Raw genomic sequence first — 27,000 nt, 5'->3', positions numbered from 1 at the left:
TTTAATATTTTAAGTTATAATGATGAGTAATTGCTTATCTTTATTATCTATCTATCAATATAGTAAGTACAACCTGATTTCGTCGAATCTTATTTCTAAGACTGACTATATTAATCATTAACATCACATTTTTATAAAGAATAAATAATTAAAAAAGAAGATTTGCTTTATTTATTAATATCCAAATTTAACAATTTTGTATAGATTTTTTTATTTACATAATATATTAATTATGATTTATATTTATTCCATTATTAAATAAAAAAAATTAAGTTTAAAACTAAAATTAGTATGAAGTTGACGCAGACATACAGTAGAACAATGCTGAGTAAGCCATAATTGCGGGTAAGGTGTTATAACGTTTTAACTTTGTGGAATTATAATCCTAAAAAAATTAGAAGGTCTCAACAGTGTAAAAAAATTACAAAAACACTGACTGTCTTGTTCTAATAACCTTTTAGTGACATTAATGAATTTAAAACAACTTTTGAGGTTTAATCGCTTTCATCGTTTACAAATTCATGCTGAATGTTCAAAATAATAATAATATTATCAATGTGTTGTGTCATGTTTTTAAAGCTTCGATAGGTAGGCGAGCTCACTGCAGTCAAACACTACAGTCAAGCCTCGTACGGACTTTGCGTTCCAGGGTACGCCTTGGCGTTGGTTACGCGTACCCTGGAACGCACAATCCGGACGTGTTGCTACGCGTATACATTCGCTGTACGCGTACCCCGCGAGCCGGGCTCACGGCGCCGCGGCGCGGCGGCGATCCATTCAATTCCATTCGCAGTCGCGAATCAAAGAAGTTGTGACGCGATATTTGGACGGCACAATGGCAAGTCACGCGTTCCCGTGTTTCGATAATGAAACCTCTATAATACTAATTCAGTTGCATGAATCAAAATCATTAATATGGAATACGAAATCGTTGGATAATGGAAATCCATCATTACGTGAAGATGCGTGGAGAGATATTTCAACAAAAATGAAGATTCCTGTGAAAGACATTCTAGTAAAATTAATTACTGAATTTTCTGTTTCATGACATACATTTCGTACATAAGTCTATTTCCATATTGCTGTCAATCGCGATATAATTTTTTAATTCAGTATCGCGGTTTCTTCTCTTTCTTTAAAAATGCGGCAAACGCCGTAGCCGTTCTCTTCGTCAGCATTACACAAGGGTCGCGGGTGTACTTAGGTTCGTTTGGTTCGCACTGATTACGCACAGTTGACTCGTGTTGCTTTATAAACGGGTACGCGTACCTTTTTATACGCGTAGCTTAGGTACGCATTCCTTGGAACGCAAAGTCGGTACGAGTCTTTAGATTCATCCGCGAAGCAACTGCTCTCGAGTTGATAGATCTCCTTCGGAGGCGCTCGGGCAGCTGTTAGCTAAACCCACCCCTTCTGGCTGAGCCTTGGCTCGCCCACCTGTCCTGGTGAAACTGGAAAGGCCTCCGGGCCACCAGTAATCCATAAATAAATAAAACACTACAGTGGGAACTTTGCAGATTACTGAATCTTAAAAGACTTGATTAAAATTTTATAAGTAGACTTAAAAACTTTTGTCTAGTTTGTATTGCTATGATGACGTATCCTAAGATAAAAAAAACAGCAGTTTCTTAAAAACAAAGTGCATCCAATACTGAGTGAGCACCCTTGAGTAATTAGTTTCTTTTATTTAATTCAGGCCATTTCATTTCTTTCATGAAACTTATTATGTGTATTTTTTCACAAAATAAATTATTTGTATTCTTAAAAGAAAGATGAACAAAAGAAATGGTAAATATAAGAACAATTTAAAAAAAAATAAGATCACCGAATTTGTTTATTTTGGTTCTTCTCCACTCTGTTTCTTGGAATAGATTTATTTTATACTGACATTCAACTATGTAATATTATACTGTAAGTAATATTTTCTTGAATAATGTATAATTATATATGAGTTGAAATAAATTTCTATATCAATTCATTTAATCCAATGTCAGGGAAAGGTGAACAATCCTAGTTAAATATAAACTTCATACAAATTAATAGCCACATTTTAAATATATAGGTACACTTAATTTTTAACAATTCAATACGTCACCAGCGCATTATAAGAATAATTTAATTTTAAATTAAACTTTACATTTAAACATTCCACTGCATATCCGTTAATTAAACACTAAACTGGACTGCCCATTACATAACATATATTTACAACTTAAAAACATTAAAGGAACATTAATCTTAAATTAAATATTATGACAGAATGTTAGTTCTGTGCATTTGCTAACAAATTGTAATATAATTATTTATTAATTTATTAATTATACATTTCAGTAAAAAAACTGAGAAAGTTCAATGAGTAAACATTAAATTTCAATATTATGCCTCATTAAAAAAAAACTAATGACCTTAAAACATACACAACATACGATTGTATGGATGAAATGTACACATAATTAGCCTCTCGGTCCTCAAATTCAATTATAACGAGAGGATGATACGAAACATATATATATACAATGTCTTATGTACATGCTTTTAGATTTCTTGTTAAATGTTAAATCTGACGTGAATTTAGGATTGGAAATAGAATTTTGTACCTTAAACCGTAGGTAATTAAGATTACAACCAAATGTATTTATGTAATACATTATTGTTTACTTAAGTCTTAGTCATAAGTACATATATTCTGATTAGTTATTATAAACGTAATATTTTACTGGTCCTGTCTTACTACCCAAGACGGTCACATCACAATTGACTTGCTGAAACCTATACATATAACAAAATTAATTTCAATCATTTGCATTAAAAAAAAACAATTACAAAATAAAGAGAAATCCTTTTTAGATCTCTTTAAAACACACTAAACCACACACTAAGCATGTATACAAAATCATTTCAAAGAACTGATATACAATTTAAATTGAAAATAATTCAATTTATACCTTTTTTCAGTCGTTATAAAATTTTTGACAACTTTGTAATATTTATATATTTATAATCTCTTAACCTTAATGTCAATTTTGGGGTCATGGCAAAATTTAAACATTATTTCGATGTTTTCTTAATTTAGATATTGGTCCCACAAACTTTTGTCAAATGTATTTTGGTAAAAATAATAAATAATTATAACATATATTTTTTACTAAAAGAATACATTAAGTACGTGTTTTAATCATTTTCTTATATTTAACTTATAACTAAAATCACTTTTTTTTTACGTTTGTGCAAACAACTATAATCAAATAGTAGTAAAGAAACATCGGCAACATTATGTGACTGTAATCTCATAATCTAAATTTCTTAAGAATTCATTTTACAAACTAAAGTAAGTCAGTAAATACGTATAACAAGAGGATTTAAATGTTAATAAATAAAATAAAACATTAATAAAGTTTAAAGTTCTTATATACATTTGTGCGTTTTTATCATACATAATAATATGGCTAATTCAGCCGTAAATAGTCACAGACATAATTCCCATATTAAAAATATCAATAAATAAACCATCGATACTTTTGCTAAAATTCATCTAAAAATTATCTATATTTTGATTCTTCTAATTTTTTTAAATTCTATTTCACACAAAGTTGCATGTGATATTCCATTTTCAAAATCATCAATATATTACTCTACTACCAAAAGGTAGCAACAGTTCAAGTGCATTTTTAACGTGTGCACAAAATTTTCACTGCGGAGGCAGACTCCATATAGGCGCCTCCTCCTTTTTTCTCTCTTTCTTTTTATAATAATGCCTGTCCCGTAATCTGATATCGTCCTGTCGCAACCTGAATTCCTGGGCCTCGCTTCTCCAGTCTTGAAGCTTTTTAGGAGACCCCTCCTTGTACCTACGGTCCGGGCTGCTATCGACATACACTCTACTCTTAAGGAATAAGTGGTTCCTCTCAGAATCGTACATTTCCGAGGGGACCTCATAGTCGCAGTCCTTGTCGTTGTTGAGTTCGATGACGTCATCGCGATTGAAGACGTACGTGCGAGGGTAGTACGTTTGTAAGATGTCTTCGTCTCGGTATTGTTGCATCTGGAGCCACACGTGCGGAAGCAGCAGCGGGAACCTGGTGAGCCAGTACGACACGAAGCCGTCCGGCAGCTTGCCGAGACTGTCGCGCACGTCCGACTCTAATTCCCGATAGTGGTGTTTCTAAAGGACAATAAGCGCCGGGTGTTATTTACTAAAAACGATGTATGTAATTATTGTATTATCTATATATAAGGCCGTCAGCGCAAAAGTGGCCTAAGCTTACCATAGTTAGTATGGAGGCAATGAAGTTTGAATTTTCATAAATTTTTAATTTGAATAAGCAAAAAACAATACGCCCAAAAATAATGTTAACAAAGCTACCTGTTATCTATGGGTGAAACTATGAATAGGCCGGTTTTGCATCAAAATTTATTACATTTTAAATAAATGCGAATATACGTCATCTAACTTGAATATAAAAAAATTGTGGGTTAGGCCACTTTTACGCTGATGGCCTCATCATATATAAAAATGAATTGCTGTTCGTTAGTCTCGCTAAAACTGGAGAACGGCTGGACCGATTTGTCTAATTATGGTCTTGAATTATTTGTGGAAGTCCAGAGAAGGTTTAAAAGGTAGATAAATATGAAAATGCTCGGAATTAAATAAAAATAACAATTTTGTTTTTACTTTGATGTGTCCTCCGTCGGACGGATTGTTTTTTTTAAGTTTATTTTATACAAAAGTTTAGGTCTTTTATTTATCCATTGAGGCACTACGAAGTCTGCCGGGTCAGCTAGTTAAAAATAACTAATAGTTTAAAAAAACTAAAAACGTATGCTTTTATAGAAAATCCAACTAAAAAGGTCATCGTAAGTATCCCAAATTTCGAGTTAAACCGACGTTTTGAAGGAAATCAAGATCGTTTCATTTAGCTAAACTAACGTGATGGAGCGTAAATAATGCTAATAAAACGTTTTAAAAATATGATATTTTTTTTTCGTCCCATCATCAAAGGTGTTATTTGTACTATATTTGTACTATCGTCTGTCTTCATTTTCGGAAGCGGTATCCTAACACCCAGTATATACTCTTCAAAACAGCCGGAAGAAGAAGACCACTATGTGGTCTGGTCGGTGTCGGTACCTTGTTCCGGATGGCCCGCAGCAGGTGCGCGACGCGGTCCCCGCGGTACGTGCGGCGCGTGCGCAGGTCGCCCGCCACCACGCGGCACACGCGCGCGCGCCAGTCGCCGCGCAGCACCCGCGCGCCGCCCCGCTCCAGCGTGTGCTCCGCCCCAAAACCGCACGCACAACTCTCCACTTGATCGCTGACGTCCTGATGCAACCAACGTTATTATTAAAGTGTTCTTTTTACAAAACGCAAATAGAGAATTGTGACCTTGAACTTTTTTTGTTATTGCCCTTGTAAGCTGACGAGTATACGGCCCACTTCTTATTGAGTGGTTACCGTCGCCCATGGACTTCAACAGTGCCAGGGGCAGAGCCAAGCCACTACGGACAACCTTATGGTAAGGATGTCCGTAGATGTTGTGGCGGGTAGCCATCATACAACGCAAGATATTTGATAGGTGCCTGAATCTCGCTTGCGAGATTTTCAAGATAAGCTTGCATATATACAAGTTCCGAACAACAACATTCGACCGTCGGTCTACCGAGCAATATCACCCGATCGGTGGAAGATCTTCCCTTTGTCGTTTAAGCCTCTCCAAAATGTGTAGAATAACACCATCCCATTTCTTTCCATTAGAGTCGTAAAATGCGACAAAGCTATTCACTAGAGAATTGACAGCACTATTCTCAAAATACAGTATTTTACTAAGCTAATACGATCCCTAGCTTTCATTGATTGATGGTAGGGCGTTTATAGACCTGAACAGGTAGGTACCGCCCCTCTGACTATTTCTGGCGCGAAACAGTGACGCGTTCCGGATTGAAGGACCGTCGTTATACATTGACTTCGTGATCCACACTATCAGACTCCAGCATAAGGTTGAAATCAATGGTGACTATAAAATAATTTCAGAGTTTTATTGAAGCATACTATTGACGGTCTGCCATATTTCGGAAATACACCGGAATGCAAAAAAAACGAGACGAAAGCGTGTCTTATTTTATAATTTAACTCTCTCTTCTTTTTTGAATTTGATAAAACATTCCAGCCAACGTAGATGTAGACGCTATTCGTACCTGCAAGAAGTTCAGAATGCTTTGCTTGCACCAGAACATCGGGTATTTCAGTATCGTTTCGCAGGGAGGACGTGCGCTGGGCTTGGCCGAGATCATAGCTCGGATCAATATTTTAACCACTACCAATTCCTCTTCAGGCAGAATTTTGCTGTAACAAAAAAACGAAACAGATTATATTTATCAAAAACGATTATTAAGCTCACCTGGTGTTAAGTGGTTACCATAGAATCTACAACGTAAATACCGCCACCCACCTTGAAACATGAGTTCTAAGGTCTCAGTATAGTTACAACGGCTGCCCCACCCTTCAAACCGAAACGCATTACTGCTTCACGGCAGAAATAGGCGGGGCGGTGGTACCTACCCGTGCGGACTCACAAGACGTCCTACCACCAGTACAATTGGTTGATTTTTATTTACATTAGGAGCTCATCGCTGTTTCAGCTTCTGCAACGCTTCCCTTGCAACTATATACAGAGTGTTTTTTTTTATACTGTATGTATCTGTAGTAAGACTGAGTTTTATTAGTAGCAAGCCGATACCAGTGTGTTTAGTGCGAGTTTTTTAACGTTCTCGATAACGTAAAAGTTAACCTAATTTTGTATGCAGTTGGAACAGCGCCCCTAGCGGCACTGGTTTTTTACTGGTGGTAGGACCTCTTGTGAGTCCGTACGGGTAGGTACCACCGCCCCGCCTATTTCTGCCGTGAAGCAGTAATGCGTTTCGGTTTGAAGGGTGGGGCAGCCGTTGTGACTATACTGAGACCTTAGAACTATATCTCAAGGTGTGTGGCGCATTTACGTTGTAGATGTCTATGGGCTCCAGTAACCACTTAACATCAAGTGGGCTGTGAGCTCGTCCACACATCTAAGCAATAAAAAAAAAAAAAAAAAAAAAAAAAAAAAAACGTAGGCACGCGATCCCATACAAATATGAGTTAACTTTTACGCTATCGAGAACGTTAAAATACTGGCTCTAAGCACACTGTACTGGTAAGAAGCAAAGAAAGCCAAAAAGTTGCCTCTACGCGTCACCAAACACCACTGACATTAGCTGATTTTCGAAGTTCAAATAATAACATAGAATTTAACAACAGCTTTGTATCGCATTCTGTTAATTCGGCGTTCATACGATTTTGATTTGGCGAATTGTTCTCTCAAACTAAATTCATTATAACATCGTATATTACGGATAAGATTTGAACAGCGTATACATAAATCGAGGAGTGAAAGGCTATGGTTTATGCGACATTTCGCTTAATAGGCGACATTTATCTTTATAATTAAAGGGTCATTTTATTTGGTATTAGTATCAACAGTTCGATATTTTTAATTGAAATTTAATTAAGTTTACCCTCTTCAAACAGCTGATGTTTTTTCCTGTAAAGTACCAAATATGTTACACAAAACTTACTCGAGGTGATCCAAATTGTAGTCCCCGGTGAGTATGTTCGCTTGACGCCGCAAAACATCACCGAATGGATGTTGTCCTCTTGACAATACGTAATAGAACACGCAGCCCAACGAAAATATATCGATCGATGTCGTCTGGAACGATCAACTTTCGAATGAAATAGAAATACAAACATACATATGAAGTCGTCGTGGCCTAAAGGATAAGACGTCCGGTGCATTCGTATCGAGCGATGCTACGGTGTTCGAATCCCGCAGGCGGGTACCAATATTTCAAATGAAATACGTACTTAACAAATGTTCATGATTGACTTCCACGGTGAAAGAATAACATCGTGTAATAAAAATCAAACCCGCAAAATTATAATTTACGTAATCACTGGTGGTAGGACGTCTTGTGAGTCTGCGAGGATAGGTACCACCGCCCCGCCTATTACTGCCGTGAAGCAGTAATGCGTTTCGGTTTGAAGGATGGGGCAACCGTTGTGACTACATTGAGACCATAGAACTCATATCTCGAGGTGGGTGGCAGCATTACATTGTAGATATCTATGGGCTCCGGTAACCACTTATCATCAGGTGGGCCGTGAGCTCATTGACTTATTTAAGCAATAAAAAAATTGAAAAATAGATTCAGCCATTTGTCAGATAGCTTGGATTGTACAATGGCTACCACCACACATGTATTTATTTATAACTGTTATATTACGTTGAATCCCTAACAACATTTTAAACATTTGACTGACTCACAGTCTTCTCGATAGCAGAAAACTGTTCTAAAGGTAATGTGTACAAGGTTGAAATTTGACTGACTCACAGTCTTCTCGATTGCAGAAAACTATACCAAAGGCAATGTACGCAAGGTTGAAATTTGACTGACTCAGAGTCTTCTCGATTGCAGAAAACTGTTCTAAAAGTGATGTGCGCAAGGTTGAAATTTGACTGACTCAGTCTTCTCGATTGCAGGAAACTGTACCAAAGGTAAATGTACGCAAGGTTGAAATTTGAATGACTCACAGTCCGTTCGCCGTTGATCATCTCCGGCGCTATCCAGCCGTCGGTGCCGGTGACCCCAGAGCGCCTCGAGAAGCTGACCCGCCCTATGTTCAGCTTCTTGGACAGGCCGAAGTCCGATATCATGGCGCGCACCTCGCCGGTCCCACTCGGCATCGACAGCAAAACGTTGTGCGGCTTCACATCCCTATGTACTGGCAACGGTAATCTTTAAATTAATACGTGAAGCAAAAACTTTGTATTTATTTATTTATTTATTAATAATTATTGTACACAAAAAAGAAAATACAATAAAAACAGATTTAAAAGAATGTCAAATACTATGTACAAATTCGAGCTTAACTCATTCATGAGTTTTCTTCCAGCAAACCATTAGCAGAGAGAAATACGATGTACCCCTTTTTACCAAAAATTGCACGGACGGAGGATTATGAAATATTCCACACTTATAGAGAGTATAGAGAAGGAGGGCAGAATGCTAATATTTTTAAAAAATGATGCTATAAGAATACATTAAATCAATAAATAAACCATTACACACACTACCGTATATTTGACACACGCACATGTATATGCTATTTGTTTATTGTCAAACTTTTGTTATTGCTTACAGTCTATGGTCAAATTGAGAATAGGTTAGTATTGTTTATCTAATATTATTTATCTATAGTGTAGTCTTGGCGAAATCTGTGATTATAGAAGTATAATAAACAGCCTTTGAGAATAGAACCATAATAATGTTCAAACTTATAATTTCAATTAATTATAGTCGAATTTCGACTAATGCGGGACCACTAGTAATGATTTTAATATAGGCAGGCAGAGGTTTGGCTCTGCCCCTGGCATTGCTGAAGTCCATAGGCGACGGTAACCAATCACCATCAGGTGGGCTATATGCTCGTCTGCCTACAAGGGTAATATTAAAATGGGCCTCATCCCGTTTCCCAAGAAGTCGTGGCTGGCCCGAACTCCTAAGGTTAGATGGCGTAGAGCACGACCTCAAAGTTATCGGTGTCAAGAACTGAAAGGAGAAAGCCCTGAACAGAGCAGCCTGGAGAGATATACTGGAAAAGGCTAAGGCCCACCCTGGGCTGTAAAGCCTAAGATGATGATGATTTTACCCTGAGGGGGTCCACATTAGAAGGAGATTAAATTGAATGAGTAGTAGATTTATTATAGTTACTAGTAATATAATTATTCAATACAAAGATAATAAAGCTCTATTCAATTATTGTGAAATCAAATAAAACTATGTTATTATTATTAAAATGGGGGGGGGGGGGTAAGTGAAGCCACATTAGAAGCGACAGCTTATAAATAAAATAAAATGGTTTGTCTAGAAAAAAATAATATAGAAACACACATTTAAAAAAAACTAATTGAGAACCTCCTCTCTTAAATAGTCGGTTAATAAGAAGGAATATTTAATATTCGTCATTACATTTACATACCTTTCATCTCTAACAGTCCGCCTCACACTAACAGTAACTGAAATTAGGGTGGGTTACTCAATTACCTATATCCATAGAGTGTAAGTGCGATAAGCCCATAGTGGCCTGCCTCAGTATTTCGACCGAATCAATCTTGCACTCGAAGTTCAACTTCTTCTCAACATAGTCCTGCAATGTCGCTGAACATAGCTCTAGTGCAATGTACCTGAAAACAAATTTCTTTAATAAGTCACGTTCTATATACGAATGCCAAATCAAACAGCCACAAAATAGATCTTGCATTTTTATTTGTTACGTGACCATTGCGCGCTAAATGGTTTTGCCGTCCATTGCCTTGTGTTGACAAAGGCAGAATCGCGCTATCGACGTTTTTAACTTGCATATCGAGAGATGAAAGGTTATTTAGTTTAAGCGACATTTTGGCTTAACACGCAACATTTATCTTTGTAATAATAATTAAAGGTCCGCTTTATTTGGTACTAGTATCAACACTCTAATATCAGTACTACTCTACATCTACTAGTATCAGTACTCTATTCGAATAGCTTTTTTTACTTTCACCTCTCGATATATACCTAGTCAGGTCATAAATTCTGTCACATGTTTAATGTAAAATAATTGAAACAAGTTTATTCATTATGTAACCATTCATATACCAACATGAACTTAACAAAACATATGTAGATTCTTATGACACTAAAGTTTATTCAAAATGACCTCCGTGATTTTGAATACAGGCCTTCAATCTGCGCGGCCAGTCGTCTATCGCAGCACGAACGAGGTCCATGTCAATATCGGCGGCTGCCTTAATCAAGGATGTCTTGAGTGACTCCAAATTGGGATGAGGCTTTGAGCACGCCTTTTCCTCCAAGTGTTGCCATATCTTGTAATCTAACGGATTCAAATCTGGACCGGAGGAGGGCCAGTCTTCGTGCCGGATGAAGTCGATTTCACGCGCCGCCAGCCAGTCTTGTGTGCTCTTCGCTCTATGAGCTGGCGCCGAATCTTGTTGGAATACCCAGTGCCTGTTATTGAACATGGTATGAGAAACAGGTTCCACAAGGTTCGTCAGGACTGTATTTTGATACACAACTGCATTCGTTTTTACACCTTTCTCACAAAAATGTACCTCTGTTAAGCCCCAATAAGAAACTCCCAACCATACCATGAGCGAGGATGGAAAATGACCTCGTTGGACACGCGGAATACGGTTGCTCGCTTCTTCACTACTGTGTGCGTACACCTTATCATTTTGTTTGTTGTAGTTCTCTTCTACGGTAAAAAATTTTTCATCCGAAAAAAGAATTTCCCGATATTTTTTTTCCCCGTACCGCTTCAACAAAGCGCGGCATCTCTTCAGTCTCAGGTCCATTAGACGAGCATTCAAACGATGTCCTGTTTTTCTTCGATATGCCCGAAGCCCTAAGTCTTCATTTAACACCATTTTCACCATGGTTCTGCTTAACCCCATCTGAAGGGCCAACAGTTTCTGCTTACGTTTGGGATTTCTTTGAATTCGCGCCTTCACAGCTTTTATCACTGCTGGAGTCCTAACAGACCGAGGGCGACCACTTCTTGACCTGTCATCTACACTAGAGTCTTCATTGTATCGTTTGATGGTACGATAAACGAATCTTTTGGTTATATTCAAATTTTTCAGTATGTTAAAAATTTGAATTGGCGCGTAACCGCAACGATGCAACGCAATAACTGCAACACGGTCTTCTTTAAGCGTCCACTCCATATTTAAAAATTAGTAAAATTCTAAAAGTATACATTTTTATTTTCATGAACAATTCGAAATTCGAATTCAATAAACTTTTTTGTGGCCAGCATTCTAAAAGAAAAGTTTTTACTGTGTGACAATACTTATGACCTGACTAGTTACAAATTGGACAACGTTCGAATTCTTGATCTGTCGACCAAACCCAGTTCCTTACCTTTCTTTCTTTTTTCTTATCTTACCTTTCTCATCCCACCCCAAAATACCTTGTACAAGAGAAAAAAATAATCTTACCTGAACTGCTTATCGCGTTCAGTACAGTAGTAGCGCACGACGTGTGCGTGCGCGTCCGACTCCCGCAGCAGCGCCACCTCGCGGTCGGCGAACGTGAAACACTCAGGGAGCAATCGTTTTACTGCCACGTCGCGTTTATCGAAAGTCCCTCTGAAATTAGACATTTCAGTATTTATTTCAGCTTTTTTTTTTAACTAACCTGATAGCCTTGAGAGGCTATTTCAGCGTAACCTTAACTAGTAGGTGAGCTCACGGAGCTCAAACCTGACGACGTTGCTAACACGAACCCCAGCAAGAGCCGTGCTTCGCAGAATCTACCACCGGATCGGAAACGCAACCCCCCACTGAAAAGATCCGGCGAGAAACTCAGTGGGCTGTGTTTGTGGGTTAATTTACTCGTCGAGCCCTTCGTCGCAAGCAACGGTTTCTACAAGAACGATGACCAGTGCTTGAGGTAGCGAAATTTGTTAAAGATATCGATCTTCAGAAAAATGGAAATTCGCAAGTACCCTTATAAAAGATATGGACCGATTGGAGCGAACTCACAATCTGATCTACCAAACATAAAGGGGTAGGAATTCCACCTTTCTATCAGTGACAAACACACCCTGTATATACAACTCTGCTGAATGCGTTTACATGTTCATACATATTTATGTATGTACATAGAATGACACCAATTACAATTCAAGATATTCGAAAAGCTGAAAACCTGAATCTCCGATGATATGCATTTAATATCGTGAGTGATATACATTGCTGCATTTAGTTGATACGCCAACTTGTTTATCGAAGAATTAACGACTTATGAACGCAATATCAAAGTTACGTCAAGTTAAGTTAAGTCAAGAAGTTACCTGTAAACGAAGGTGCCTTCGCAACCTTTTCCCAGCACCTGATCTGTCTGGAATGTAATCTTTCCGATCTTCATTTCACCCTCTCCTATTTCCATGAGCTGACCGGTAACTTCGCCCTGGGACGACGTAGATGAGGTGGAGCTTCGGGAACCGCCTTGCGATAGTTGTTGGAACTCACGAGCCTGACGTACAAGAGGAATACACATCTATGAATAAACTGGCATTAAGAATTACACATAGAATTTCTGGCTGAATTATGGCTTTTCACACAAATGTAACACGTGTAGGTATCACCACTATACCCGCCTATTTCTGGCCGACGCACTAATGCGCTCTGCTTTGAAAAGTGGAGCAGCCTTTTACTACAGAACTGGGACTTAAAACTCACGTTTCAATGTGGCGGTATTAATGTTTATGGATTCTGGTAAGCACTTAACACCAGGCCGTAACTCTTTAAGGCCTTTTTCCATACCTATTTGCTGGTAGCTTAGGGAGCTATCCCAAGTACGCTAGATGGTAGGTACGCTAGTAGGTGAGCTCAAGGGGCTCAACTTGAACAAATATGCTAACACAGGCCCTAACAAAAGCAGTGAATCGCAGAATCAACCGCCGGATCGGAATCGCGATCCACTGAGAAGATGCAGCGAGAAACTCAGTGCGTTGGTCTATGGGATTCACCAAGTGGTGGTGGTGGTGGTACTGGTGGTAGGAAATCTTTTGAGTCCGCGCGGGTAGGTACCACCACCCTGCCTATTTCTACCGTGAAGTAGCAATGCGTTTCGGTTTGAAGGATGGGGCTGCCGTTGTAACTATACTGAGATCTTAGAACTTATATCTCAAGGTGGGTGGCGCATATACGTTGTAGATGTCTATGGGCTCCAGTAACCACTTAAAACCAGGTGGGTTGCGAGCTCGTCCACCCATCTAAGCAATAAAATAAAAAAATTCTTGCGATAATTTGTAGTTACTTTGCTAGTTTTTTTTAAAAACAGATTGTGTTTTAATCTCGCACGATAAGTAGTTAGAAGAGGGACGGTGTTCTCGTCATGTCGGGTGATGAAGTGGACCGTGCATATTTTTGCCTAAAGTCGGTAATTATAAATCTATGTTAATCTATTGTCGCTTACGTCCAGGACTCTCAAGAAGGGATTAAAAATTACCTCTTAATATAAAATTTTCTGAACTGAACACTTATTACAAATAAAGAAAGCAGGTCGATTCTTTTATTAAAGTACGCCATTGTATCAGATGGTACAATATATTATACATGCATACGGTAATGAGTGCTAAATAATTCAAATTGAATACCATAAACACCTACACAAATAAGAATTAATTAGCATACAACGTTCTCCATTTGCATTTGTGCAACTGTATGTTGATATCAGCATTGTAAAAAAAAGGCATTTTGCGTTAATATACCTCATTTTTTTATATGATAATCTTTTGTATTAACTATCGCTTATTATTGTTTGGTCAAGAGATATAAAAATCGTAATATTGTATAGAGGCGACCAGTGCATTCTACAAAGTTAGAGTAGAATAATATATTTGTAAGAACTTCAACTTAGTATTTGTCATTGGGCACCACCAAAATGAACTACTATAGCCGCTTAAGACTTTTTATTTATTTATTGCTTAGATGGGTGGACGAGCTCACAGCCCACCTGGTGTTAAGTGGTTACTGGAGCCCATAGACATCTACAACGTATATGCGCCACCCACCTTGAGATATAAGTTCTAAGGTCTCAGTATAGTTACAACGACTGCCCCATCCTTCAAACCGAAACGCATTACTGCTTCACGGCCGAAATAGGCAGAGCGGTGGTACCTACCCGCGCGGACTCACAAGATGTCCAACCACCAGTAATAAGCCACCAGACTAGCCGAGTTATGAGCACTTGCGTTCATCTAGAGCATTGACAAAAAAAATCTCACCTGCAGCCTTAAGTACCAGAACATGGCGATGACCAAACCGACGAGAATAATTAGTGCCACTTTCAGCACTTTATTCTCCTGCTGGTGGAGCCAAACGTGGGCCTGCTTGTACCACAGATCGGGCCTGAACGACAAACCCTCGAACAAATCCTCAGTCTGAACCGAAACTGATACCGAATTGGACTTCAAATTCGTTTCGTTCTCAACGTCATTCTCCGTCTGAGCTTGTACTGCTCCGTTGATTAGTTTTATTGAATCGATTTGTGGATCTCTCAGGTTCAAAACGTTCGAGTTAGGCAAATGGGGTATCCAGGAGGTCGTCAGTTCCGGAACTTTGTAGTGGCCGAGAAGGAGATACGGCGCCGAGACGTGCAAGTTAAGGTCGCTCAGTTTGTAGTGGATGTTCTTGATAGGCTCGTAGCGCGGCGCGTTCGTCTTTAGTGTCTCCGTCGAGGGGCCTTCGATGAGCAAGGGCTGATGACCCGTCGATATAGTTATCGTGTTTTTATCGACTAACGACGATAGCGCGTATAGACCGTGGTTATGCTCACCGACGTATAAAGTCGGGCTGGAAAGAATAAGGAAAACACATTTTTTTGAAATAAAATGCCCGTGTGTAGTATTAAATACAGTAATGCCCCTTATAACACGGTACTCTTACAACGCATTTTCATATTACGCGATTTCGGTTACTCGTATATATAACACGGGTTATCCCCCATATAACGAAAAGATTTCAAACGTTATATGTATTTATGTACTGTGAATTTTATAATAATATGTATAGTTCATAATTATTTATGTTCCTTTTGAATTGTGTAAACATTGGTTATGTTGTATTATATTTGTACATAACGCGTTATATAGATATATTGAAACGCGTTATGCGAGAATACTCCTACAACGCCCTTCCTATAACACGGTTCCAATCTACCGTGTTATAGGGGGGATTACTGTATATGAAATTGTTTAGGTCTGGTTTTTACCGCCGCACGCGGTTTTGCCACAAAAGTAGGAAGATGAGGTAACCTCATGTGTCAAGGTCAGTGGTGGAATTCGCGTTGTACCGTCTATGTACTCGGCGAACGCTAACCACTCACCATCAGGTAGGCCGTATGCTCGTCTGCATATACGGCAACAAAAAATTTAAAAAATTAATCTTTCAATTGGATTTATAAATCGGTTGTAGTACATAGACGTCGCCACCATAAACTAATGTCAAGTCAATTTCAAACTCAAAGTTGTTATTATATTTATAAAAATGTTTTAATCGTTAGTAAAACTCGCTAAATCCTTTAAAAACACCATTATCATATTGTGCTATTATAGTCAAAATAAGATTTGCCTGAGAATCACGAGCAAAGTCGTATTTATAATAATATATTCTGAACGTATTGTCAAATGCATCGATTATAAAATACACATTATTAGACATACGTTATTTATCTGTTTTTTGATGCGTTATCAAACGACTTCTTTAATTACCTTCCTAAGATAATCTGAACGATGATAAGCTATCAAAATAAATTGAAAACTCACTACAATTCGATATTCGAATTTTTGAGTCCTTTCCCGTTCGAAAGGGTTTTAGCGTCCTCCATGATATGATCGAGCGTGTCGTCACCGATCGAGTTGAAAGGGACGGAGATAAGGCCGTCTCTGTCCAGGAGGTAGGCAGCTACGACCGGAGTCCCAAAGTTGTGGGACCAGACGAGGTCGCCGGTCTTCCGGTCGAAAGACATGACGCGACCGTTCGACGTCGATGTGAAATGTATTGTACCTGCGATAAAAAAAGGGTTCTGGTTAAAATCTATATATATAAAAATGAATTGATTTATTTTTTATTTTTTATTGCTAAGATGGGTAGACGAGCTCACAGCCCACCTGGTGTTAAGTGGTTACTGGAGCCCATGTCTACAACGTAAATGCGCCACCCACCTTGAGATATAAGTTCTAAGGCCTCAGTATAGTTACAACGGCTGCCCCACCCTTCAAACCGAAACGCATTACTACTTCACGGCAGAAATAGGCGGGGTGTGGGTACCTACCCGTGCGGACTCACAAAAGATCCTACCACCAGTAAAATTGGTCTCGCTAAAACTCGAGAACGGCTGGACCGATTTGGCTAATTTTGGTCTTGAATTATTTGTGGAAGTCCAGAGAAGGTTTAAAAGGTAGATAAATATGAAAATACTCGGAATTAAATAAAAATAACGATTTTGTTTTTCTTTTGATGCGTCCCCCGTCGGACGGATTCCTTTTGTTTGTTTTAAGTTTATTTTATACAAAAGTTTAGGTCTTTTATTTATCGATTGCGGCACTACGAAGTCTGCCGGGTCAACTAGTTCATTAATAAAAACTGAATGTGCCCTGAAAATATTTAAAAGTATGTACTTATGTGCGTAATTAAAATATACGTAGATACTTCAAAGTGTTTATCTGATTTATATAGATATAAATATTTATCACTTAAATTTCAAATACAGGGTGTGTGGTTTTTTTTTTTCAATGAGTATTTACCTATCGTCTGATACAAATAATGCTGAAGTTGTTGGTAATTTTTTTATCTTATTATGTTGAGAATTACTTTCATCGTTTAGATACGTATCTTGATTAATGAATAGGTTGGTGAGTAATCATCACTGTAAATTCCGACAATTCCAGAGACATAGTCCAGTAACTTCCTAAGAACTCTTTTCAAACCTTTTTGCATGCCTTAGAGCTGCGAAAAAAAGATAATGCCAGAACCTGACGGTGGATTGAATAAATCTATTTTGCAATAAAAAGTCGAAACAATCAACTCTATTGTCAAAATTAATTTTCACTGTTAAAGTTATTTTACTTTATACCAATTACCTTCGGTTTTCGCGTCACCCAAGTCAAACAAACTAACAGAGTTCCTCTTACTATTCGTTCGTTCCGTGTGAAATGAAAAGCAAGCCTAGAGATATTTTTTTATATAAAAACGGACCTTACAGACCTTAGTTAGTTGTCGTTGACTACGAAAACTATAAAGTACTAGCCGTACTCGCCCGCTTCATTCGTTCAACATTATTATTTATTGTCATTATTATTAGGGAGTCCAACACTCATATAAATGTTAGCCTATCCATTAAGTACATGTATTTTCTACATGGATACCAAGTTTCAAGTCAATCGGATGCATGGTTCAGTAGTTATAACGGAACATCCGTAAAAACCTCTGTAGATTTATATATTAGTATAGACTAGAGATATTTTTTATACAAAAACGGACCTTACAGACCTTACTTAGTTGTCGTTGACTACGAAAACTATAAATTATTTGAAACTTCGATAATAATATAATTAATAATAAATAAATAAAATACGATTACAAACCTCAAAAGTAGTACTTATTATTATATGTTATTTACCATCGCGGTGAATTAAGTTCAATATGAAAATGAAAAGGTCATTGAACAATGTCATGGAGCTATCTAAAATGATTATACCCGCATGAGCGAACGTGTCGCACCGCTTAATGTTTTCCTTTTCAATTAGTATAAATCTTACGTGTTTCGTACTAAAAGTCTCGTGTCAATAAACTTAGAATAATAAATTTTTACGTAACCCAATATTTATTTTAGAAATGGTTTTACGAAGCTAACATGTTGCTAGCATGTAGCCTATGAGAAATATCAAAGTCTTTCATAATTATTCAACGCGAATAATGTATGTATATAGTAAGTCCTAGAATTATCGTAGGCTAGATTTGATTATAAAGCTTCAAACACACTATCAAATGGGTTCTTAGTAAAATTTTCATGTTTTATATTTTTTTATTCCCCACACGAACAGACGTTTCTCCTGATCGTGAGTGGTTAGCGTCGCTAGTAGGTAGTAGTCGCTCGTAGGTATAGTAAAATAGAATTAAAATTTAAAATATATTAAGGCCCGTCAATAAAATTTAATATTTATTTATTTATAAAATCACAATCAACTCTCATTCGCGACTAGACTCTATTCGTATGTTAAAATCTGTATAAAAAAAACCCACATATTACCGACTATTTTTAACTCTTGCTAGTTTGTTATCATTTTAATCGATTCACTGAATTCAACCGACGGTCAGTGGGCGGAAACTATTTACTCTAGATTATATATAGTACATAATTTGAAACGACAATAACGAGGTTTTTTGTATTTTTTTTTTTTTAATGCCCAAATAATTTCTCGAGTCTCATGTAGTCGATCGATAAGCGCAAATCAAAACATTGCCTCGTTAATCGATTCGAGGGATAATAGACTATTTATTGGGTTTAAGTGACATTTTTACAATATACAAAAGAGCCATTTAAAGTTTACCCATACCCGATCCTGTGAACCGAATGGTAAACAGTCGACGTCGCCCTAAGCACGTCATTAAGGATCCTCCCAATCCATTAACGATGCTTTTAGGTACCACAGGCACCGGTCACCGTCCTCGTCGAACCCGTCGCTTGCGACGAAGGGCTCGACGAGCGAATTAACCCATAGACACAGCCCACTGAGTTTCTCGCCGGATCTTCTCAGTGGGTCGCGTTTCCGATCCGGTGGTAGATTCTGCGAAGCACTGCTCTCGCTAGGGCCAGTGTTAGCAACACTTCCGATTTGAGCCCTGTGAGCTCACCTACATATTAGGCTGAAGCTGAAATAGCCTCTCAAGGCTATCAGCATAGGTAGGGAAAAAATATAACTAAAATTTTGGAAATAATGTCTTAATAAAAAATCTCCTTCGGCTACTTCAATGGAGTAAACTTAATTAAAGTTCAATTAAAAACATCGAATTGTTGATGCTAATACCACTTAAAACCCCCCGTTCAATTACAAAGATAAATGTCGCGTATTAAAAGCGAAATGTCGCTTAAAACAAATAGACTTTCATCCCTCGCACTGCTACCCAACTTAGTACCTAAGTGATCTTGAGACCGTCATAGATCTGCTCGGATAAATAATTCACCATAAGCGTACATCACTTTTTCTTTCGTGCTTATAAACATTTACGAATACAAAACCGCTTTTGTATGCGCAAATATTTTTGGCGCCATTATTCTGTATTTAGGGTTACCCCTGAAAACCAATTTCATAAAGACACAACACCTAATTTATTATACATTTTACTCGTGGTAGGACCTCTTGTGAGTCCGCACGGGTAGGTACCACCACCCTGCCTATTTCTGCCGTGAAGCAGTAATGCGTTTCGGTTTGAAGGGTGGGGCAGCCGTTGTAAATGTCTATGGGCTCCAGTAACCACTTAGCACCAGGTGGGCTGCCAGCTCGTCCACCCATCTAAGCAATAAATAAAAAAAACATTTTTTATCCATGTACTACATCACTCACCGTAATCATTCAACATGTCCTTGCCCATAGCTAGCGACGTGTAATCAAAGAACGTAACATTCCATTTATGATTTACATTCTTCGAATCGTGCATCAGGATGTTGTATTCAGTACGCGCCACGTAAATACCTTTCTTCTTCTCGGAGTTGCAAGTGTTCTCGTCGTCGCTTTTGAATATTTTCGATTTGTCAAAACCTAAAAATCAAAATTCGATAGTGAAGTAAAAATAAGATAATTTTTTTTGGAACGAAGTTCGTTATGGGACGATGCGGAGTGGTACCCTAACCGGGAAAAAAACGTCCGTAACGTAAGACTTTTATTATTTATGTATATAGTCTTAGTATGATGGCTATACAGTGTCTAATGTATAGTCTACGTGATGACGGTTATTATTATCATTCATATAAATAGCTGTTTCTTTGTATATTATTATTATTTATATTATTTTATAAATCAGTTTAAATAAAATAAAGTTGATAACTTTGTAGTCATTTTTTTTTATGAATATAAATATCTTAATAAAATCTGTATACCCGAATAATTATTTTCTTTATACCTCGAATGGAACTTAAAATTAATATTTTTATAATAAGGAACTACGTTCCTATCCGGTGTCCCACGACACCACACATCTTCTTTTTTTTTAAGATTACGATTTTATTCTCTTTTCCGTAATAATATCGCACATACGGTGCTATAATGTCATTTGAGTCGTCTATTATCAAAGGTGGCAATCTGTGCATTTGGACAAACAATTTTTATTGATATGTTAATACAGATTCATTTAAATTTAATCGTCTCCTTCAAAGAATACGGTTCAAAACCTGCATTAAATAAAGGTTAATACTTAACCTGTTATTTATCTAAGATGTCGTTCCGAAGAGTTATGTGACTGCCAATGGAATACAAAGTCAATAATTCGTTTTTCTGATTTACCAATCATTGTCCAAAAGTCAGATTGCCGGCTTTGATAATAGTCGACTCATTTATGCGATTTTTGTTAAAACTGAACTCGAGTTTAAGAGAATCCATTATTTAAAAGTTATTTGTGGGATGTTTGCTTTTAATAATAATGTGTAAAGTTGTAGTTTCAATATTATCATGTTATTTCTTGAGTCGAGAAGAACTATATAATTGTATTAAGATGTTGAATTTTCCAACGATTCTCCTGAAAAATTACATAATTTGCATAAGTGATGTTATAGCACCGTACGTGCGATATATCGTCACCGATCTTTCAAACGACCTGACACCGGCAGAGTCGTGCTCCGATGATGTAACAAAAACTACAAAAAATTTGTATTACATTGATAAACGACTAGATACAAGTATTTTCCATTGTCGTTGCAGGCAGACGACCTGATGGTAAGTGGTTACCGTCGCCCATCGACTTTAGCAATGCCAACAAAGGGCAGAGCGAAGCCGCTGCCTACCGTTAAAAAGAAAAGGGCGTATTGTAATAATTTCTGCAAATATAGGTTTGTATTTACTGATTCTTGTAGTACACATAGTGTGTAATAACGCGCGTAACGATCAACTGATGCGCAAAATCTATCGTCCTGAAGGAAAACTAAAACATCTGACACTTGTATTCGCGTTATATTCACGATAATTCGTAACACTATCAGTATTCATTTTAAGTTAAGTAAACGATTAATGTTTACCTTTTGTTTTAGGTAAGTGATTAATTCCCATTACGATTGCGAAAAGGAATACCACCACCCACCACTTCCACGATGAAGGAATAATGTCGTGTAATTAAAATCAAACCCGCAAAATTATAATTTGCGTAATTACTGGTGGTAGGACCTCTTGTGAGTCCGCACGGGTAGGTACCACTGCCCTGCCTATTTCTGCCGTGAAGCAGTAATGCGTTTCGGTTTGAAGGGTGGGGCAGCCATTGTAACTATACTGAGACCTTAGAACTTATATCTCAAGGTGTGTGGCGCATTTGCGTTGTAGATGTCTATGGGCTCCAGTAACCACTTAAAACCAGGTGGGCTGTGAGCTCGTCCACCCATCTAAGCAAAACAAAAAACCTTGAGACATGGGACTGTGTCTCAATCGTATAGTACGAGTATAACAACTACCCCTCTAACTATGTGCTAACTACCCTGTGCGGTAGTCTTGCTGATAATTCATAGTTAATGTAAAAAAATACTAGGTGAAAAATTATTTCGGTGGGTTCAGATTATTAATCGGTCCAATTAATCTGAAATCAAATTCAGCTGTAAAATATTTGTAAATTATGTTACATATTTTTAAATACAGCGAATTCTTGTAAATAATAAAAAAGTATCTCACTACATTTGTAAGCATCAAAGTTTTCTTTTTAACTGAAGAAAATTTAAATATTACTGTTAACTATATACTACTGTTAACAGTAGTTAGTGTACTTGACGCCTGCAGTCGATTGAAAATGAAAAAAAAAACAGTTATTTTGAGAAATGAATCTTATAATTTCCTTTCTTAAAAATTCTAAGATTTATTTACTTTGTAATGTTTTAAATGTTTTGTTCGTCGTTTATGGATGCTCGCCAAAGCTCGCTAAAACAATGGGCCAAGGCCCGAAGCAATTAAACCGGTATTTAGTTTAAAATTTCAATACATCATAAACGCAGCGTCATCATCAGCATAAGCGTCCGTGGCCAATGAGAAAATGTCCGGTATACTCGTATCGAAGAATCCCACTTTCCGGGCTTAGAAGTAACATTGTCCAAGAAAACCAATACATTTAGTTTATTGGCATAATTACAGGCGATATGCGTATTGTGAACCCACACCGGTTAACATAACCTACCCGTTTCTGCTTCGGATTTTAAAGTAAAGTTATTTCAACGAAATTGAGACGTCCACCCCATGTCTCAGTGGGGGCATTCGCGGATAACGTTATCAAGTATGAAGGAACTCCCTCCAAGCGAACTAAAAGTTACCAAAGAAGGAAGATTTTTACAGACCACCCACTTAACAACTCCTCTGCACTCTTCACCTGAACCTCATTTGAAACGGAAACGGGAATGTCAAAAAGAACCACGTAAAAAGTTTAAATTAAATTAATATAAAAAAAAAATATGTTAATCGCAGATGGTTAATAAAATACCTGAAACGTGCTCACGAAAGCCGGTTAATGGATCAATCATGAACCAAGTATCGCTTTTCTTTCCGGTGTACAAAATACCGTCTGTAGATCGGCAGGGCGCGTTTGCCACCAGCTCCGGTATTGTAAACGGGAGCTTCTTCAACATTTGCTGGTCGCCCCTCGGGCCGTACGTGTATAGGAATCCATGCCTCGGATCCGGGAGGAACTGCGGCATCAAGTTCGCGTCTTGGCTCGGAACTTTGACAACGGGCTCTAAAAAAAAATCATTTATACTTTTAAGTGATTTAAGAAATGCTAGTTTGAAAGCTACCGTATCTTGTTTGTAAGCTTCCCCCTCATTACAACGCAGGCTTAGTATCCTTATATCCTTTCCGTTAATTCTTATGCTAAATCCCATTACAGTTTGTTACTTATAGCTTGATACATATGACAGAAGGCACAGACATCTATTCGATAGCTGGAATAGCCTCTTAGGCCATCACCGAATAGGTAGTGCAAAAAAAACATTACTCGGTTTAGGTTCGGTTTGAAAACATCGATCATCAAAAAACGAACGATTTTTGTAACTAAAACAATTCAATTAATACACTTTTACATTTAGTCGAGTTTTAATTTAACTAGTGAAATCGGTCACACTTCGCTGTGACTATAGCCGATTGTACTAAGAACCATTTTCAAAAAAACGACTCAAGCGCTACCTAACATATATTGATGGTACTATGGAAATAAAACCTTCCCTAGAGTACTAACTATCAAATATTAACTAAGTTTCGTCACAATCGAAATAGGGTAGAATACCCAACTAAAGTTACAACCTCTAACGAGGCGAGTTTTACGTAATTTTCTTTAATATAGTTAGCCTATATACGTTTACATTTATTACTGCAAGTATTTTAAATTGCACGCTTCTTAGTTTAAATAGTTTATTCATGCCTTATTTTAACCCCACCCCTCTTGCAGCCTTAAATTTCCAAGAAATTCTCGTTTTTTTTTGCCTACCTATACTCGTAGTCCTGAGCGGTTCTGCTAAGTTCACCGAACTTGTGGGCGAGCTCACGGGGCTCAGCCTGACGTCATCAATTTTGGAAGCTTAAGCCATAAGTGGCATCAACTGCCAAATTTTATTTATATAGTTCAAGCGATTTAGGCCCCGCGTCGATGAATAAATTAGTCAAGACAAGTAACATAGAAATAGAAGTACATAATATATGTACAGATAAATAAATTAATGGGTAATTTCTAGTCAATATTCAGTTAATATTCAATTCAGTCAAATACTCGAAAAAATCAGCGTTTAAAAATAGATAAGCAAAGTAAAGGTTTGCGTCCCAGTTCAAAAGTGAAACTAATAAAATATTTGAAACATCAATAAAAACACTATTTAAACACGTGAAGGACATATTATTTACGTGATAGTGTACTACAGAACTGCGTCATTACTCGTATACGCTCAATTATGTTCATATCTCTATTTGCATCTATTTTAATATTCAAATGTACAATATGTACTCAACAAAATTGAAACAACTGTACTTAATAAAGTGCAAATACAATAATTGAACTAAGTTTTCTTCTTATTTTTAGGCACTGCGATCCGGCCGTTAACAATTATTTTTATTACTCAATAGTTTCCAAGAGGTCTTTTTTTCAATGTGCCATATCCTCTGTAATATGCACTTTAGTGAATTGAACTAAGTTATCTTCTTATTTTTAGGCACCGCGATCCGGCCGTTAATAATTATTTTTATTACCAAATGTTTCCAAGAGGTATTTTTTTCAATGTGCCATATCATCTGTAATATGCATTTTAGTGAATCCCATTAGGTATCTGCTGGGGACTGTGGCACCTATCTCTTTAACCAAAGCTGACCAGGCTGAGTTCTTAGCGGTGGGCAACAACGGCAATCTCATATCAGATGGATCGTAAAATCAGATGCTAAAAGCCAGAAACATGTGTGCAATTCACACGCCCTAAAATCGAAGCCTCCAAATGTATTTTAAGTCATTCTCTCGCAAAACAAATAATGTAGATAATAAGTTTCTTACGTTTTATTAACCCTTTTTCGTTTCATCATCATCATCATTCAAACAACAACGACGTTATATAAATTTTCACTACAAAAACCTTTCCCGTTGCTTTGGAATAAATTTTCAGAATACAACGAAAAGAAATTATATTTACATGGTCAATGTTCGAAGCGTGGTTAATACTGCTACACGGCTTCAAGAAAATTTACGACCAAACATTACGTATTATGTTTATTAGCGCGTTTAGATTAAAATTTTTAAACGAAATTGAAAAGAACTACACTGAGCTACATGAAAATTTTCATTTATTCATAAACAGGTCTAGAATAGTACCGAAGATTTTTTTTATTGCTTTAGACGGGTGCACCTGATATTTATCCGAGAGGAAATAAAACGAGACTCATCCTGAATCTTAAGGTCAAGATCTATATCTATACTAATAGATCAAATCTACAGTGGTTTTTATGGATGTTCCGTTATAACTATTGAACCATGCATCCGATTGACTTGAAATTTGGTATTCATGTAGAAAATACATAGGATAGACTAATATTTATATGATTATTGGACTCGCTAATAATAATGACAATAAATAATAACGTTAATTTTAAATGCCCAGCGAAGCGGGCGAGTACGGCTAGTATGTACATAAAAAAAGTCGTCTGGAAGAAATATGCAATGACGGTATTAACGCGTGCAAGCTCACAATTCGTCCTGCCACCAGTACAGAGATATTTCACATGAATAGTCTGTTCAAAGGTGCCTCTATTTTCTATCATCTATTTTATATCTACACGCCCATATAGAGGCATTGTGCTATCATTTCTCTAGCCCTCTCTAGTAAGCGCGGAGTCAAAATTAAATACAGGGTGGCCCATAAGTCCTTTGATATGAAAAAAAAATTATTAAAATAAAACTAATTACATTATGAATTAAATTTTTATTTACATAAAAAGCTTAAAAAACGGGAATTATTTTTTGAAAATAACATCTCCTAAATGTAATCCGTTGCGATCACGGCACTCTTGCAAACGACGTCTAAAATTATCGATGACTGCGCGGCACGTCACTGCTGAAATGCTTGTCATTTCTCTGCGGATGTTTTCTTTTAGGGCCTCAATTGACCACGGGTTTGTGTCGTATACTTTAGACTTAAGGTAGCCCCACAAAAAAAAATCCATCGGGGTCAGATCTGGACTACGTGGAGGCCAGGAAATGTCTCCTCTCTTAGAGATAACTTTGCCAGGAAAAAGTTGACGGATAACGGGCATAGCAGTGTTAGAGGTGTGAGAAGTGGCCCCATCCTGTTGAAACCACGTCCTGGCATTAAAGCCTGAAAAGTTTTGCAATTCTGGTATGAAAAACTCTTCGATCATAGCCACATATCGCTCCGACGTAACAGTAACTGCGCGCCCTCTGCCATCCTCAAAGAAGTAAGGCCCTAGGATACCATGGGCTGACATAGCAGCCCAAACAGTCACTTTCGGACTATGTAAGGGCTTCTGATGCTTAAGTTTTGGATTGATGGGGCTCCAATAGCGGCAATTTTGTTTACTAACATGCCCGTTAAGATGGAAATGAGCCTCGTCAGAGAACATTATCTTATTGAAGGAAGTAAACCGATTCAACATTTCATTCGCATAATTTTGTC

The 27,000-nt window shown here is 37.4% G+C and overlaps 1 protein-coding gene across 1 annotated transcript in view; it reads right to left on the bottom strand.

The window, feature by feature from the left end:
* Positions 1-148: 148 nt before the first annotated feature.
* The window catches only part of LOC101746571 (serine/threonine-protein kinase/endoribonuclease IRE1), a 32,372-nt gene continuing 5,520 nt past the window's right edge, over positions 149-27,000 (bottom strand). Inside the window, exons 3-14 of the mRNA XM_038016699.2 lie at positions 23,322-23,573; positions 20,222-20,416; positions 16,421-16,661; positions 14,882-15,449; positions 12,944-13,125; positions 12,087-12,236; positions 10,135-10,274; positions 8,622-8,812; positions 7,606-7,739; positions 6,193-6,340; positions 5,129-5,320; positions 149-4,162 (exon numbers count right to left, since the gene is read on the bottom strand). Of these exons, the coding sequence (XP_037872627.1) occupies positions 3,689-4,162; positions 5,129-5,320; positions 6,193-6,340; positions 7,606-7,739; positions 8,622-8,812; positions 10,135-10,274; positions 12,087-12,236; positions 12,944-13,125; positions 14,882-15,449; positions 16,421-16,661; positions 20,222-20,416; positions 23,322-23,573 (2,867 nt within the window). The 3' untranslated portion in view covers positions 149-3,688. The remainder of the gene's footprint in view (positions 4,163-5,128; positions 5,321-6,192; positions 6,341-7,605; positions 7,740-8,621; positions 8,813-10,134; positions 10,275-12,086; positions 12,237-12,943; positions 13,126-14,881; positions 15,450-16,420; positions 16,662-20,221; positions 20,417-23,321; positions 23,574-27,000) is intronic.

This window comes from Bombyx mori, chromosome 17 (genome assembly GCF_030269925.1).
Source record: "Bombyx mori chromosome 17, ASM3026992v2".
NCBI classification, from domain to species: Eukaryota; Metazoa; Arthropoda; class Insecta; order Lepidoptera; family Bombycidae; genus Bombyx; species Bombyx mori.
Note: the sequence above shows the minus strand (reverse complement) of the source record. Positions and strands in the feature narration are given on the sequence as shown.